At 43.6% G+C, this 18882-nt stretch overlaps 1 protein-coding gene across 4 annotated transcripts in view; it reads right to left on the bottom strand.

Moving 5' to 3' along the window:
- Positions 1–18882, bottom strand: part of RABGAP1L (RAB GTPase activating protein 1 like) — a 204856-nt gene that overhangs the window by 61397 nt on the left and 124577 nt on the right. For 3 of the 4 annotated variants that reach the window (XM_042874140.1, XM_042874141.1, XM_042874142.1), the window contains exon 18: positions 11107–11148. In XM_042874140.1, coding sequence (XP_042730074.1) covers positions 11107–11148 — 42 coding nt within the window. Of the gene's footprint in view, positions 1–625; positions 809–11106; positions 11149–18882 lie in introns of those variants that run through there. The other variant, XM_042874144.1, reaches the window with a different exon arrangement.

The raw sequence follows: 18882 nt of genomic DNA, 5'->3' as shown, positions 1-18882 counted from the left end.
TGGCTTTGGGTGTGTTTTGTGCAGCAGCAGTGATGATGAAAGTGCACTTCTCTGTGCCGTAAGGTGCCACACCAATTTCGGGCCATCTCACAGACAGACATCATTTGCTATGGCATATAAAAACAGCTTTAACAATTTATCTCCCAGATTGTTCCACACAAGCATTTTAAACTTTATACTTAAATTCCCTCACCAAAACTAAACACAGAAACAGCAGAAAACTACAATACACCACATCTTGAATTGTTATCATTGCCTAAAATGCTTAAAACAAACCTCTGATGCTCCAAGAATCAAATTTGAGCTGCTGCAAATTAAAGCACTTTCCAGCAGCACCCGGGAGCAGACAGAGCACGGTTATTTTGAACCATTACAGAACTGAGAACAAAAGCATTCACCGCTTTAGGACATGTTTTATGGGAAGAGCCCTGGTTGTGACTGCAGGTATCATAGGGCATAGGGAAGAGTCACCACTCAGGAGGTGGACTGAGAGAAGCCAAGAGAGAAAAAACAAATAAGCGAGGTCTCCCACCTCCATCCAGTATAAAGAATCCCAGGGGAAGCAGGTTTGGGAGGGAAGATGGCAAATTCACAATGACTTAATTTGAAGAAAACGTGATCTCACCGCAAGCAGCCGAGGCACAAACAGGCGATGCCCCATCCCCAGAAGTTCCAGCACCCGACATGCATACTCATTCACCAGCTTGCTCCTCTCGTCATGCATGTCCTGGGACTTTTTGACAGGCGGGGTGAGCTTGGCAGCCGGAGTTTTGCAAGGTACCCCTTCTTCCATCAGCAGCAAGTAGTAAGTATCCAGAGTGAGAAGAACAGGCTTCTAACCCCAATTTCCAGAAGTGCAATGAGAGGTGAGGTGAGCCAGCCCCGGCTCTCGGAAACCGGCTCAGATGGGCGTCTACAGCTCAGAGCAAGAAAAGCATCTTTGCTAAGAATCGAGGAAAAATATCATCCGCTGTGTTTGCTCAGGCTGAGTCCGGAGAGGATGTGAAAAACAAACCAAAGAAAACATGGATCTAAAATGTACCCAAAAGGCAGGAAAATGGCAGAAATCGAGTGCGGGAGAGCTCTGATGCAAGAAAGGAGAGGGAGAGCTCTCAGGGCTCAGCGTGTCTAAGGCTGTGTGTGCGAGCAGACAGCAGCAGCGATAAGAGCAATAAAGCCGGGGCAGTCCTGGAGCTGCAAAGAGAAAAGGATGAGCTCATTGCAAGCTCGGGCTGGTGACAAGCGTGGCGGCGGCTGCTGCTGCCTCTTGCTGTGCATTGGCAATGAAGGGATGGGGAGGAGGGGGCTGGGAGGGGGAATGAGCATGCAGTGTGCGTCTCGGGGGAGAATGCCGTAATAAGAAGCCAATAGTGAGCGGCGGGACGGATGGGCTCCCCTCCCCTCCACCTCCCATCAATCCCACTGTGACAGGCTCTGCTGCTGGATCCCAGGCTCACGTACATGAACGGCATCCTCGGTGGGTAGGGAGAAAGGAGACTGCCAGGCAGCACAGGGGCTGCTGGCTGACGTGCTGCTGGACAACGCAGGCACAAAGTGCACTACAGAGATGGGCAGGTAGGGCTGGAACCATCGTTCCTGCTGGACTGGGGAGGGGAAAGGACACCACAAGGGGCTGCTGGCGAGGGAAGGGCAGATGCTGCAGATGCAGCCAGCTTTGCACAGCCTGTGCAGCGCTGAATGAAATAAGCAGCAATCACTTCCAGCCCTGCCTTCTCCAGAGGCATTTCTAAATCTAGAGAAGACAGGCAGGGAGGGGATGATGTCAGCATATGCTCTGAATCGACTAGAAATTAACTGCACATTTGTCAAGAAAGCAATGATGTCACAAATCCGTGGTCCTGCACCTCCCCAGGAGCTCCGGCCATCTGCCTGGGGACAAGGCAGCACATCACTGCACTCGTAGGCCTGCATTCAGGCACAGTGCTTTGCTGCTGCTGCCCCTCTGCGCTGCCTAGCTATAAAATGGGCTCTGTAACAGAACAATGCATGTTTTCATCACAGAGCGGCACCCCATCGGAAAGAAATAAAATCATAACATACCACAATGAGCTCTAGACACCTAAACCACAGTAACTGAAACGATTCTGCACTGCATATTTAGATATAAAAATCATGTGTTTATCACATTCTGAAACATCACATTTAGGTAAAATAGTGACACAAAGTAAAAATCAGTAGCTTGGGGTTGCTGAATTGAAATAAGAAACATGGTCATGTGTAACTAAAATAGGAAAATTCATTTTAATTCACATTGGACAAGCATACGTAAACTCAGCAAACAACAGAGAAAATGAGAGAAATAAATTCATTTAATTCAGTTTGATACACCACCCAAACTGAACTCTCAAATACAAGTAAATTGTCTTGGATGAAAGGAAGTAAAGAATGATGAAAAGGATGTAAAAGGATGAAGAAAAGGACTTAAATACCAAAAACTGCCCCACCCACTCTGTTCAGCCTGGCTCACGGTGACACATGAAGCAGGTGGAACAGAGGGAAGCAGTAAGTCAGAGATGGCAGCTCACAACAACGCGGGACTGAAGCCAACTAACGCACTTGCAAACCTCATGCAGTACTGAGCAAGCTGTTTGATAGAGGCTGTCTCAGATAGAAGCTCTCTCAGGCTGTGAAGCATGGCTTTGGAGATGCAGATCCCCCCAGAGGAGCAGATGACAGCTGCGATGGTGATGACGACCATACTTCAGCCTGGCTGAGCTCAGGCATCTACTGTGGTGATGCTGAAGAGAAGCTACGTGGCACTGCAGGACACAGTGGTGATGGCTGTCCTAAATGACCTTAGGGGTCTTCTCCAACCTACATGATTCTATGAGCACCAACACGTTTCATTCTGGTTTAAGATTACAGTAACATTGTGATGGGGACTCCCCTATGCCTCCCAAACTCCTTCAGTGTGCAGTTCCAAAGACTCCAGCTTATCTTCTTGTTTAGTACTATGTATGTAAGTCAGCACCATAACTGACTGGTTATTCATCATTGGTTGAATTCTCACTAAACCATCTCTGCAGGGTGAAAGGGTTTAAAGAAAGGAAGGTAGCTTGAAAAAATCCGAAAAAAAATCAGACAAGTGTTTACACCTTGTTGAAACACACAGTGGTAAGCATGATATTCAGGAAGCATCAAGGTTCTATCCTCAATCAGAGACTGAAAACATGACTCAAAACATTAAAAAGGAAGAGATGAGAGCATTATATGGTGTGCTTTGGGAAACAAAGAAGAGACAGAAGCGACCAGAAGAGGCAGAGTCACTGGGGACCAGGCGCAACCTGTGGGCAGAGCATGCAGAGCACTGGCCATGTGAAAAGCCTCTCATTTCTCCTTGCAAAAATCAAACTTAACAAGATTTGGTTCACTATGGGTAAGATTCGGACTTATGAATAATGGAATGAAGTGATTATTAAAAGTCTTTAATTCTAGAAAGTTATAATAGGATCCAGTAGTTAGAGGCTAAAACCAGATGAATTCAGGTTAGAAATAAGGTTCGCACTTTTAGGAGGAAGGAAAATTAACTACAGGACAATCATCCCAAGGGATGTGGTCTACTGCCATCATTACAGTTTTTCCATCAGCCCTGGATTTCTTCTTTAAAAAACAGGTTTTAGAAACCCTGAGAAGTTTCAAGGCTTCCTAAAAAACCTGAACTGCCAGCTAAAATCCATCACTCATTGTTTATTACAGAGCATAACAGCGACTCGTCATTAGATCTGCAGTTTGAAACTTTTTATACTCCGTTCCATTCTCAGATCTTTCTACATCCTAACTGAACGCTGCATCTTCCTTCTATTTGTCTGATGCAGAATTGTGGTCTGTCCTTCATGCAGACCTCGCTGCTCTCATCCATGCCTTTGGCACTGCTCTCAGCCCTGCCGTTAGCTTGCTGCCCTGGGTTCTTCAGAAAGTCCTGGCTGAAGCCAACATAAAACCTGGAAACAGCCCAGATGACAGTAACTGGCACACTAAGAAGAATGCCTTAGGGTAAGCACACATTACTTGAGCTTTGACTTCCCAGTTGGAGACTATCTGTTTTTTGAAGTATGGTTACATTCTTTTTCTGGCCATGAAATACCTGCTCACGTGGCAATGCTGCCATTAGGTCAGCTCAGACACAGGCAGCAGAGGCCCACTGAACTCTGACGAATTGTCTCGTGGAAAAATGGTCCTTATGCAAAGCAAACAGTATGGAATCTGAGCTACGTATACAGAGATGTAGACACAGAGAAAATACATAGAGAAGGCTCATGAGACTCCAAGGAGAATGATGGGTTTCTATTTATCCTTTCAAGATGGTTGAAGCAGGAGCTTTGTGCTTCTTGCAATGTTTTCTACAGAGAAAAACTATGTGCCAACATGGTTATTGCAGCTCTGCCTTAATATGTTGCCAGGAGCGCCCAGTGCCCAAACACAAACGTGTTGGTTTTAACAGCATTCTCCCCTGCGTATTTAAGAAGACATGACAATTTGCTGTAAAAAGCAGTGACTTGCCCAGCTCCCATCATTTTAAAATTACAGCCCTATGTATGTGGCGAGGATTTCTCTCTCCCTTTCTGCACCCTCTCCCTGCCCACACATTCTCCCAGCCCTGTGCCCTCCTTCTATCCCTGCCCTTCTGCAGGAGTCCTGCTGGCCTTACCTCCCATCCCGTGCTTTGTGTCCACAAGAATATCAATTTTTTATGATAATGGGGCATGCTACTGAAAGGTCAGTGCTGAGATAAACTGGACATTTCCGTAATTGCTACATCAGCTGCTAACTGATCAATGCCTATGTATGATAGCATCTCTCTTTTACATGTCAACTATCCATAAAAAAAAAGGAACTGGATCGTCTTCAACATCGCAGTGGAAAAATAACTGGCTTTGAAAAGCTAAATAGAATCTAAAGCTCGAAGAACAAAAAAGAAAGCTCTCTTTCAAGTTCTTCTCTGCAAAAGGATAGGACAAACCCTGCAGCAGAACACATCTGAAAAGCCATATGAAATGCATCGTGCCCGCAATGAGTGCTTCACCTCTTACCTTATCAGAAATTACTTTGTCGTGCCTGTTTTTCAGGTCTAGTTGCAACAGAATAATCTGCATTTACTGAAGTTTACATCTCTTAACATGATCAGAGAGAACACGACAAAGCAATTACTTCTCAGAGCAGATTCCAACCCTGTGCCAGGGTCTGTGCTGGTTAACCTGTTCTTAGATGGCTTAGAAAAGAGGATGAGTCACAAGGTGACAATGTTGGCAAATGCTACTGAATTATTCAGGGCTTACAGTAAAGAACTGAAGAAGGACTGTAAGAGTCTGAGTGACTGTGCAATAGTACAGTAAATGAAAATTCAGTGTACATAAGAGTAAATTGCAGCAAATGGGAAAAAAAATCTATCATTTTTACATATAAGTGACAGCTGACAACTGCCACTCAGAATGAATCTTGGCATTACCATGGACGGTTCAATGAAAATAGCACAGCTGACGTCAACAAAATAAGTCAAATGGTAGGAATTAATAGGAAAGTCAAGGTAATTTAAACTAAGGATGCCATTATTCTGCAATACAACTCCATAACATCTTCAACATTATGCACTAGTCTGGTACTCTGACCTCAAAAAGGAAATAACAGAGACCAAGAAGTATATAATGAGGAAATGAGGCTCATCAGAAGCTTCCAGGTGAGGAGATAAAAAAATAGATTCAAATGATCAAGCCTGTAAAATAGATGACTGATGAGGGATACAGCAAACCTGTAAAATCGTGAGCGGCCTGGAGAAAGTAAGGAGGTACAAAACCCCCTTCAGCCCCACTTTTTAAACTCTAATGAGAGAGAGCAAGGGGTAATATCAGCAGTGGATGTGTGCTGGGGGATAAAGGCAGCTTCATCTTAAGGGATGTGACAATGGCCATTTTGGCTTACACTGCAAACCGCAGAGCTCCCTGAAGAATGAGGTACAGAAGAATGAGGTATAGCTCATCCATAAGCAACAGAATCCGAGGCCTGTGAGAATCAATCACTGCTCTGTCAATCTCTGCTACATCCACTTCTCACGAGGATATATATATATATATTTTTATATTTATTTATTTATTTATATATATATATAAAGATATAAAGATATATCTTTAATGCTGAGCAAAATCTCAGATGTCGTTTTGAAGTTCTGTGTTGGCACAAGTGGTAATTTAGGAGGTAAACGATGGACAAAACCCAAGACAGGTTAGGTGAAATGTCTATTCTCAATGCTTTGGAAGCAAAACAAGAAAATTTACAATCCTTAAAATGCTCATTAAGAAGTGAAATGCTAAAGTACAGGAAAAAAAAGCATCAAAATGTTTGCCTTTGTAGAGGTCCATATCTAAAGTAGTGAAAAACTATGGGTGGATCGTTAAGGTTAGTCGTGAGTATTATTCCATAAAAAATTAGAGAACAATACAATACTCACAGTTATCAGAAAAATAAATTTCTGTATGTAGAAGGATGCCTATATGTGACAGTGCAGTGTCAACACAAGGTCAATACAGAAAACACAGCACATTCAAACAGCCAAATCAGATCTGAGCAGATGCACAAAGCTACCACTAAGATGCTCAAAAGTTCAAGAATACCAAGACTATTGGGCTGTGCATTAAAGAATATGACTGGTATCTATACGCAGTTCAAGGTGATAAGTGTGTCCCCCTATGGGACAATCTAAGAAAAGAGGACAATGTTGATGTAAGAGCAGAGGAGTGTAAAAAACACAGGAAGAAGATCAGACTGCAACAGGAAAAACAGAGTTCCACCAGCACACTGCTGCTGCTACCAGCTATAACATGGATGTCATGTCACACAATGGTGCAAGTAGAACACAGAAGCAATTCTTTGGCCCAGAAGGTCCTTTTCAGTCCACATATAGGATAACTAAAAAAAAAAAAAAAAATCAAATAATTCTCCTAAGCTAGAACAAATTTGACTTTTTATCTTCTTTTTAATATAGGGAGTATCAGTATCAACTACTAAATTGATAGCATCATCTGCTGTCGCTGTCTCTGTAGCTGGTGCTCTCTTTTATGTAGGGCACATACTGGAACAAACAACGTTGAGATGGAAAGATGGAAGCAGAAACAATGAGGAACCACAAAACTGTTGTGTTTGTATTATACACAGTTATTATTTGATATGTGCAATGAAAAGCAGTTTAAGAACTCAGAGCAGCCATTAGAAATGCTGTACCTTTGGCTGAGTGTAACAAACAATATACTTAAGTACTGACTTGTAGATAATAGGGTACTGAAGTGAATCTCTGCTAAAGCAGCTCCCTGCAGTAGGTGGCACAGAAAGCATCCAGTTGGGTCCTGAATATCTCCACAGAAGGAGACTCCAGAACCCCTCTGGGCAGCCTGTTCCAGTGCTCTGCCACCCTCACAGTAAAGAGCTTCTCATGTTTGTATGGAACTTCCCATGTTGCAGTTTGTGCCCACAGCCCCTTGTCTGCTGCAGGGCACCACTGAAAAGGCCCCATCTTCTTGACTCCTGCCCTTCAGATATTGATTGGCATTTATACAATCCACTCTCAGTCTTCTTTTCTCCAGGCTATTTTCCAACATAGAAACTAACCAGCCGATGATAAATAAGATCTGAAAATATGCTGGAACTGGAATGGTTCGTTTTCCTCTAACAGCCCTACCAAGGATTTTAAGTGAAAATATCAATGCAACGTTGCTTGCAGAGCTGTCTGAACCACGCTTTTCTCAGCTGCCTCTTTCAGCACTGGGTTCTTCTCCCACCTCAGTGCTTTGTTGTTATCTGATGCTCAGAAGAAGAAAAGCGAGTAATGTCTGCGCCACCAGCGCAGCTCAGTGAATGTTAATTCAGGTGCAGTCTCAACATGATGTAACCCAGTGATTAATGCCAAGCTGTAAAATGCTGCCACCAGCTGGATGGAGAGGCCGACAGCGTGCTGATAAGCAGCACGTATTGGAAAGCAGAACACTGGGATGCTACAGCAAATGAAAGCTGTTTTGCAGTCGATAAATCAGACTAATGCCCTGCCACAAAGGGCGGCCTCCACTGCTAAAGAGCTTTAATCCACACTGTTGCATACTCAGAAGGTGGGAGGAGGAAAGGGAAAGGACAGCCCTCGTGCCTCAAACACATGTTCATTTTCTGAAGAGCACAGCACTGAGATATCACGGGTCACTGGTCACAGAAGCAGCACTGCTGCTTCCTAACCAGTAGTCACTCACCTTAAGCATGAGAAGCTGGCTGGAATAGTGAGAAACTGCAGTGAGACGGGGGGAGCTCAAGAGAAAAGCTTTCTGTTGCTATTTAATGGGGGACTGAGGGGCACACACTTCACAAAAATGCAAGAAAAATGGCATTTACAGAATGAAGACTCATATTCCACTGTCGCATGATTTCCTCCTCCAAACTAAATCCATGAGGTAGATGATGAGAAAACAATAAAACAAATGTTTTAAGACAGAACAAAACCTAGGAATTATGAGGGTGGACAGTGATAGGACAAGGGGGAACGGTTTTAAACTCAGACAGGGGAGGTTTAGGTTAGATATTAGGAGTAAGCATTTCACATAGGGTAGTGACGCACTGGAACAGGTTGCCCAAGGAGGTTGAGGATGCCCCATCCCTGCAGGCATGCAAGGCCGGGCTGGATGTGGCTCTGGGCCGCCTGCTCTGGGGTTGGCAATCCCACACATAACAGGAGGTTGGATCTAGATGATCGTTGTGTTTATTTTCAACCCCCAGGCCATGCTACGATTCTATGAATTGCTTCCATTCACTTCAGAACCAGCAACAGGCACAGCCTTACAACCTCACAGCTTTCAGAGCTCTTTCTCTGCAGAATTCATGTTCACTTTTTGCCATTTACAACAACCTGTGGACTAAAACATATCACCTCTAACGACTGTAAGAGGTTATGAACACATCTGAATAGGAAAAAAATATTTCAGGTCTCCAAGTTTTCCTTCATAAAAGAACAGCAACCCACGCTTGCAATCCAATCATAAAATGCTAATTTGATGACATACAATCACCAGCCCTGTGATGGTACCACTACGGAAATATGCTCTGATGTGAGTGTTTCTGATTTAGAAACTGATCCTACTTTCTGTGTCTTCTTTGTAGCTGGTACTGGCTGTGGTATAGCAACATCTATGGGGGATAATGCCTCCCTTTCCACTAAGAGCCTGTGACTGATGGAGCAAGCAGCAGATACAGCACCCTGTGTAAGTATTAGATCTGCTATGTGCAGAATTAAAATCAGCTTGCAAACTCTTCAGATCATAAAATAGTCACAACAAAACTGACAACACACTTCCTTGAATTCTCCTCTCCTGGAAAGGCCAAAGAGAAATGATCAATTGGAAATACAGTGTGTTGTGGAATATATATATACAAGGAAAGAACTGAGTATTTTCTGTTAAAAGAAACTGGGGTAATTTTCTGGCATTACAAAATTCCTATTCACCATTCCAAGCCTTATCATGTTTCCTGAAGAGTTGTTCCGTTGCTAACCTCAGTTCAACTGTCTCCAACAGCAGCAGCAGGAAACACAAGGAAAACAGACCGCTGGGTGTATACTCATGGTCTCCAAGCCAGACCACAGAACTACGTGGAACTGAATTCTAATTTCCTGAAAGCCTTGCCAGCCATTTTCAGCTGAACACAAGCACTCCTCCTTTTCCTTTTCCTCAGCTGAAGATCCATACACTGGTACCTCTCCCTGTCTCCAGGTTCTGATCCCAACTGGCTGCCACTTGGAGGCTTGGTCTTACCTCTTCACTATCTCTCATGTCATCACCTGCTAAGCTGCCCTTTAACCATGTGGGCTATAAAAAGCAGAAAACAGAAGCACCTCTATGGTTGCAAACAAGTTACAAAACAGACAGAAAAGAGTGCACGCTCCTCTCAACCCCACCTTTCTTTTTCTTGAACGTACAAATTTAGATTCCTGTGTGGGAGCACTTCCCTGGAAACATACATCAACCAACTTTTCTGCTTATAGGCTGGTTCATTTAATACGTATACTCACATTGAAAATGACACCCCACTTAATGCTGACTGTGTGAGTACAACACAAGTTACTTGGGACATATCCCAAGTATATCCCATAAAGCTACCTGCTGTCTTATACTTACCTGTACTCCTCTACTTAGCTTATTCTCCCCCAAGTGATTGCCTGTGCCCTGAAAGCAGTGCAGCACCAACACATATAGACAGACAGACAGATATGGATGCACACAGATATATTCCTACTGTGGAGCATTTGTGCTGTAGGACTGTGTGCTGCAGAAGTTGAGATCCTGAAAATTGCTCTTTAGTGAAGAGCTCAACTGGGAGCTGTTTGTCTTTTTGAGGAAAATGAGGAAGAACTGGAAAAATATACAGGAGGACCAGCAATAGGTGAATGAGACTGTCTGCATCCACATCACGGGGCTGCTGTGTCAGTACTGGCAGACTGCTCTACCCTGAGCTTTGCACCAAATCATTTGAATTCTAAGGTGGAATTTCTAATTCTGTATCATATGCCCATGTAAGGGCTGGATGTGCACTAAAGCCAACTTGTGAAGGTTGATACAAGTTCATTTTGAGCGGTCTCACTAGCATCAGAAGGACCAATGGTTCATCCACAGGTGGGTTTTTCCTGTGTGTGGTTCTTTGCTTTAGGTAAGCTCTGAGTCTAAACCAAAGATAGAAGCTACTCATTCCATAAAAAAACTTCCATTCCTCTCAGCATTACAAATACATTTGACACCAAATAACTTTCCGTCACATTTCTCGAGTATTTATATGTAAGAACCCAGCTATAAAATAAATATGCTGGGAGGTGAATCAGCACTGTTTTCTAAATAGTCTCATATGAGACACATAAGTGCTAAGACAGCACTCCTTGTACCAGGAACTTTACAATATGATTAAGTTTAGTTTAAAAAGGAAAAAACAAATCTACCATAACTGTAGTTTTGAAGACAGTTCTACTTCAGCGCATACTTTTCCTCTACTCTCTCTCCCAGAAGTCTCACCATGATCACCCCTTCATTACAATACATTCAAACACTCCATACAGTTGAATAAATGACTTACCTTCAAGAGAGCCAGGGCTACGTGAAAGATTATGTTCATACCCTGAAAAATAAGAAGAAAGAGACTTCAATCATTGCCAGTATACAAATCTCTTCTCTCTGCTACTTATCACCACATAGCATCTTAACGAGATGCCATAAATCCCGAGGGAACGCTTCTCTTTTCCCTGCTACACTTCAAAGCTCATCATTAAAGTTCCAAGGCTCAGCTCTCAAACTCCTGGCTGGGGAAGATGAAGGCTCTTTGGAGCTCTGGAATCTCGCTGAGCAATTAGCCAGGTGTTTTGCATGTCACAGGACACCTCTCCAGCTCTCCGCTACCTGCCAACGCTGTTTCTCATCAGCAGTGCAGAATACTGTACCAAGCAGCCCTTCAGGAAAGTGTCATAAATATTCGAGTTGGCAAGACTTTTCCCAGTAACTGAGAGCTGTTATCAATCACTTATTACTGTCACTGTAATTCGTTGTGAGACAACAGCAGAACTTTGGAGGAGGGAGCCGCCTGCAAGGAATTTCTGCTTCTGCAATGGAGTATTTTTCCAAGTCTCCTCCTAAAAGCGTTGTGACTACACTCCTATCAAAATTAGACTTTATAAAAATGTGCAGAGACTTTGGAGGCATTCCTGGGAACAAACTGTATTTTTTTCCTGTAGGTAGTGCAATGCCTTCAAGGGATGTTACCATTAATTAGTCTCGGAAATGCTACTACATTAGACACACTGAATATTGCAACGCTGAATGAATTACTGTGCAGCCATCATGATGACAGACTGCCTTTTTCCACTAGAGGTCACAATTGCAGCAGGCCTGAGCCAAAAAGCATCAACAGGAAACCCTTTTTCCAAAAGTGATAACAGAGATTTCAAATACAGTCGTTATTTTGCTCCTCACACTTCGTTTTAACAAGAAAAAGGTCTGCCTGTGAGTTTCAGTCATGACACTCAATCCCAGAGCACCTACAGCCATTCTTTCAGTGGACGGCACTCCCAGCTATATTCCAAACACCCACTCGAGGCCAATGCCCCATTGCATGCAGCCATGACACATGAACAGCAATGAGCTCCTAGCAGAGCGGGTTGGATAAGAATATGCAATCTGTAAGTGAGAGTCACAACCACAAGCCATCACAGAGACCTTAGCTTATGGCTAAGAGTAATATGTGCAATTGTTGGATTACCAAAGAATAGGCACGTTACAGCAGAGGCCCTGCCTGACACACCAGCACCCTAAAACCAGAAGGCCAAAGGGACTGAAGGTACACAGCACAGCCCTTAGCAGCACCCCATCCAGTCCTGAGCACAGAGAGCAACCCTCCCCTTGCCTCCAAAGAAGAGGCAACTCCCAACTCAAGGTGACATTTTGGAACAGATGCAGCAAGTGCTGCAGGCGAGGGCAGTCCCATGTCACATAGGTTGGGCTGCCTGCACCTGAGGAGTAATGGCCAAACATCAGTGGCAGCTGGGAGAAATAGAGGTGGCCCCTGGCAGCCTTCAGGCAAGCATCCAGCACCCACATCCTGGACTGGCAGCAAGATGCTTCACATTTCCAGTGTGATGCCTTACCCACATGGTTTAGTAACTCACAACCACTGACTCAAACCACAGACCCAAATGCCTCCTCCTAGTGCAAGAAAGACTGTTCTGACACTGCCTCCTTTTTAATAACTGTTCAACTCGGCTATCTCAGCTCATTTTTTCCAGTCTCTTATTTAAAATCCTCCTTCATTTACAACACGCTGATTTATAAGATTCAGCTTAAACTCCTCCATCTATTTTAGAAGCAGAAGAACCAAAAATACCAGTGCGTACCAGACATATAAATCATTGCTAGCAGTATCCCTCCAGCAATTTTATAATGAAAACATGGAAGTACATGCAAATCACCACAAAGGAAAAAGGAGAGAGCCCGTATTAAATAAGCTTTAGATAATGACTTTTTAAAACCAAAGGTCATCATTTTAACAGTGCATTTTGAAATAGCCACCTTAATATGCAGAACTCAATACTGAAGTGTCCTTGCAAACACAAAAGGTGTCAATAATTACCTAAGTGCTTGTTTGACATATAACAGCCAAAGTGAAAAATATTCACTATTCTAGACAAGAGCTGCTCTCAGAGCACAGGAATGGTGCGGGGCTTATCATGCCCTGTTGCTTCTCATGCAGCCATTCTGTTTTTCAACTGAAGAAGCTTTGCTGGGCAAACAAAGGAGGGTGTGCAGACTGCACAGCTTTCAGACAGGAAGCCCAGGGGCAGAGATCCCAGAAGGAAGGCATGTGGATGTGCTCCTCTGCAGAGCTTGCAGCGACCTGAAGAACTAGCAGTTCCTATAACAGCCTGTCTAGAGGCTTATCTGTCTAGCTGAGTGTCTGCACAGTATCTTCCTGCTTCCATCAGGTGTTACTGAAGAACCCTTTAAGCTCGCAGACAGGCCTCGAGCACTCTAACAGACCTCATTAAGCTCAGGAGCTAGCTCTTCTAGAGAGAGATGCTCACAGTTCCTCAACCCTGAGCAGCCAGAAGCACTCCTCCAGGAGCCCTCAGCTTGACTCTCTGCTCTCCAAAACAAGCTGGCTTCCAAAAAGGCCTGATAAGAAGATGGGGAACCAGGAGCAACAAACAGATGGTGGTAAAGGTCATAAACTGACAGAATCACAGAACGGCCTGGGTTGGAAAGGACCACGATGATCATCTAGTTTCAACCGCCCTGCTATGTGCAGGGTCACCAACCACGGGACAGGCTGCCCAGAGCCACATCCAGCCTGGCCTTCAAGTCCTCTGAAAGTGATTTTATTTAGTGAGATCTCTGTGGTAGAAAGGCTGCTTCTGTCCTCCCTTACAAGTGAGGAGATATATCTGTGTCCATCCAGCAAACCTGCCAGGAGACAGGAACAAAGGGAGCTGAAGGAGGGAGCAGCAAACACATTTTGGCAACTGACAAAGCTCTCCAGCGCACTGGGGGAAGACAGAAGAGTCAGGTCATACAGTTTAATCCTGTATCTGGACAACATTTCCGTATGGGATTCCCTTGGGATTTCTCTCTCATCTTAAATCCTGTCTTAGAAGACAGTAGCCTCACAGGAAGGCAGGCTACATTACATACCAGCATCCAACCCAGACCACGACAGACCTTCCTCTGGTTACAAGGCAGCACCTATACATCATTTCCATAAGTAAGAGAAATGAATCTCTTCAAGAAGCACACAAGCAATTCATCTGAGCGTCCTTACCTTTGCTCCTAGATTTAGGCAACGTGCAGGGGAAAGCAGTGAAGACATTGATATAACATTCTCCAAAGTTCAGCACGAGGTGAAGAAGAATGTGTGAGCACATGCTTAAGGCTGGAGGAATCTGAAGACTAATGTGACATGCCATCAAGAACCAGTTAACCTGCTCCAGTCTTATAAGTGCATTTTCCTTTCTTTAAGGAGAGATTAGCTATTCCACTGAAATTAATTTGACATTGTTTCATCATTTGAAAGTGTTTCATAATTATGTGTTCAATTGCATACTCCTTCAAAAGAGCTGTAGAGGGTAATTGGGGTTACAGACTCAAAAGGAGAATTAAAATTCTATTTATGTTTTGGATTGCTTCCAGCAAAACATTTGCTTGGCATCTGTAACACGCTGTGAATACACAACAAACTTCAGGAATGTCACAAAATATATTTACTTTGCTGACACCATAAAATATGCTCTGAAGCCCAAATTTCTCTTTTTAAGTAACGCAGGCTTGGAGCACGCTCTGCAGAGATAATGCACATTAATTTGAACCTTCTACTCAGATGCACAGCTTGTGCTTTTGTTCTAGTTCAGTGACAACGAAGGAAATGAAAAGCTAACTCATTGAAATAAGGCACAGAACAAAAGGAACAGTTCTATTTACCAGTATTTGCTGCACTTGCGCACAGCACATACACATGTGTGCATCTGTGTTCGGTCATGGCTACTCGCTCCGGTGACTGAATGCCATTTGAATTATTGCCTCTTGTTAGCCCAGCACATCACAGGCACACATGAAACGAACTGCTGGATTCCATTGGAGAAATAGTTTGTAATTCTTGCTCTAAAAGGCCAAACGAAACTTGATCTTCAAATTCTGGTTGACTCCATACAAGTAAAAGCTACAAAACCATGATTTCAGTAATGTGGATAAGAGCAAGCTTTGTACTAGAAATGGATACACCTTTCTTCCTAAGCAGTCATCTTGGAGAAAAACAAAATGCAAAGAGATCTTACTGCCAAGTATGAGGTATAGCTGACATCTCACACTGGTTTTCTCCCAGTGCATCCACATGTATTGCTCCTACAATAACTAACAGCAGAAAATGCTATAAACACATAAAAGAAGGAAAGAAAGTACAGAATTACACAGAATCACAGAATTGCAGGGGTTGGAAGGGACCTCCAGAGATCATCAAGTCCAACCCCCCTGCCAAAGCAGATTCCCTACAGCAGGTCGCACAGGTAGGCGTCCAGGCAGGTCTTGAACATCTCCAGAGAAGGAGACTCCACCACCTCCCTGGGCAGCCTGTTCCAGTGCTCCGTCACCTCACTGTAAAGAAGTTCTTGTGCATGTTTGTGCGGAACTTCCTATGCTGCAGAATTCTTCATCCTGATACTACAAATGCTGTGAATAACACATACACCCAATTAAAACCAGTTGAAAGTACTATCAGATAAGCAGGCACCATGGAGGTAACAAAAACGGTGTCCTGAGATTCAGTACTCATTGTGCCACTTTCCTGTATTGTACTGCATGAAATGGCACATGATAAATATTACCAGACAACCATGAAAGTAAGATTTTGCCTGAAATAGTGTTTGGTTGGTTGTTTTTAAAAGAAATGAATGTGATTCCAGAGTGCTAGTAAATATTTAGATGCTTTGTGTGACTTTCACCTCATTTAATGCTAAGATATTGCAATAGCTGGATGGAGTCTACAGTACTACAAGATTAGCCCTTTTTCTATCAAGTTCCTGTGATTGCTTTCAAAGTATAAAAATTTAAGGCATTTTCCCATGCCCAACTGCTCCCTGGTTTCTGGTGTTTCTGCAGCGGTGTGCTCTTAACCCACCAGCAGCTGGTTACCAGCTGGCAGCATGCCTTCTGTTTGCTTGACCAAGCCATTTACTAACATTACCTTCTCACTCCTTGTTTTCAGAGGCTTAAACTAGAGGACTTTCTCTCTTTCCAAATCTGAAAGTATGGGGACAAAAAAATGAGGGCTGAGTCCACATCAAGGGCATACAAGGAGGCTGAGGGATCTGGGCTTGTTCAGCCTGAAGAAAAGAAGGTTGCGCGGTGACCTCATTGCAGCCTTTCAGTACCTAAAGGGAGCCTACAAACAGGAGGGGAATCAATTCATTGAAAGGGTTGATAACAGCAGGACAAGGGGAAATGGTTTGAAGTTGAGGGAGGGAAGATTTTGGTTGGATGTCAGGGGGAAGTTGTTTGCTGTGAGAGTGGTGAGGTGCTGGAACAGCTGCCCAGAGAGGCTGTGGATGCCCCGTCCATCCCTGGAGGTGTTGAAGGCCAGGTTGGATGGGCCCCAGGCAGCCTGGGCTGGTATGAAATGCGGAGGTTGGTGGCCCTGCATGCAGCAGGGGGGTTGGAGCTTCATGATCCTTAAGGTCTCTTCCAACCCGGGCTATTCTAGGATTCTATGATATAATTCTATGATAGAGTCCTCAGATCTCTGTAGACAGATCCTCCAACTCCCCATGGAAACTGGAAATGGCCATCAGAACATACTAAGAGGAGAAGGAATCTTCCAGACCCCAATTTTCTTGAGAGGAGATGAAGCACAGGATTTGAGACATCACAGATGTGTGCCCTTCCCCTCTGCATGTTCCCTCAGTCACAGCACGCAGGGGAAAATGCATGCCCATGTTAAACCTTCCTCCATTCCATCTGATCTCTTTCTGAACGTCTGTTCTTCATGCTGTCTATCACAGCACAGCCCTGGCACTGGCTTTGTCACACCTTCACCTTCATCATCCCTTGAATACAACGTTTACTTGTTGATTTAATGTATTTCATCAGAAATTCAGCAGGCCCTCAGTTTCCAAGCACGAAATGACGGAAAATGTTTTTGGCAGAGGCAGGCTGCACCACCCTCTCTTTTAAAAACAGCCTCCAAATTAGCTCAGCTTCCTGGATTTGTTCATGGAATATCACTCTCTGCTGTTTGTTATCCCTTCCTTCAGTTATTTCTGAAGCATTTTTCAGCACTGCCAAGACTGCCTGTAATATGCTGCTATCCCACTACAGCAGATGGCACTGGTGTTAAGTAAGCATTATGGAAATTTACTGTATTCCTAGAAAAATCAACCAAGTGAACATCAACTAGTAAGTTGCTAAATTACTTCAGAGGCATTGGGGAAAGTGATTCGGAGACATACTGTGATATGGCATTAGCTGCCTCTTCCTGCTAAGGCACAAGCAAGTCGCTCTCTTGGATCCCTGTCTCCACAAACTTCTCACCTGTATCTCAAAACATTTTCCAAAGCAGAAATAGGCTCAGTGTTACAGGACCACAACATTTATCAACATCACCAAAAAGGTACCTTCTGTTCACAGAAGTTATCTTGAATTGCAGATTGCTGTGAAATCGTTTTTCCTTTGCTCACGCTGGGTGTTTATCACCAGCCTTCTCATAATTGGGGATAAACAAGCTGCAGCTATGAATAGAAGACATGTACATTATGGATGTCACAGGAACAGCTGGACAACACAGTGTAAAGCATTATGTTAAACCTGGAGGCTCACCAAGAACCTCTTGAATGTGCACTATTAAAATACTCCCCTCAATTCAAGCTGGAATTCTTACAAGTTCTCTATAGCTTTAAAAGTGAATAGAGCATTTTGCATGCTGCATCCCCGAGGCAATACAGAACACACTGTTACATGCCTCCAATGTTTCTGCTGTTGATCGGAATTTTATATCCAAACACCTAAGGCTTCTTACAACCTTTAGTTAGAAAATAACTTGCAATTCTTTATTATAACCTGGACATTTTAAACACACACATACAAAAACTTTGGCGAGTTCCTCATCCATAAAACACAATCAAATACTACATTCATTCCAAATTATTTTCAGTTTTATTTCTGTTCTAGTACTGGAAAAAGCCACAGTGCTGTACAGCTGTAGTCATCACACAAATTAAGCTAAAATTCCTTTTAGCGTGGATTTATGTAAGTCATCTAAATAATAAAAGCAAAATATCCACTGTACTCCAGACCTCAGGCTTTTGCAGTGAAGGTGATGATGACTGATGTATCAGCAGATGCTTCTCGATGCAGAAAAGTCTCAATTGTTCTCTCAATAATTGACATAAAATTCTGTATCTTTCCATAGTGTATGTATCACCCTAACTGCCTATCACTGCTTTGCCTCACTATGTTTAAAGGAACGTCTATTTCAGGAGACAAGAGACTGCACATGCTATATTCATGCATACATGTCACACTCTGAATTAAGGATGCTACATGAACGTCGCAATTCTTTTGTGAAAATATTGCTGGCAGCAGCCTTGAGACAATAATTTCAGGGTCTAAACCTGATGAGCATCATTTAAAAACACAGACTTTTATACAAGAACTCGTGCCTTACTGTGTGGAAGGCCTCAAACCACCGAACAATCCATGCCTACTTTCTTCCTCAGAATAGCAAGCATCAAATGCACAAATCAGTGCCATACAATGCACGCGTGTTGAGATCCCTTCCGCACAAATCAGTGCCATACAATGCACGCGTGTTGAGATCCCTTCC

Source organism: Lagopus leucura, unplaced genomic scaffold, assembly GCF_019238085.1.
Source record: "Lagopus leucura isolate 7727_CA_CO unplaced genomic scaffold, USGS_WTPT01 Super-Scaffold_100009, whole genome shotgun sequence".
In the NCBI taxonomy this organism is placed as follows: domain Eukaryota; kingdom Metazoa; phylum Chordata; class Aves; order Galliformes; family Phasianidae; genus Lagopus; species Lagopus leucura.
Note: the sequence above shows the minus strand (reverse complement) of the source record. Positions and strands in the feature narration are given on the sequence as shown.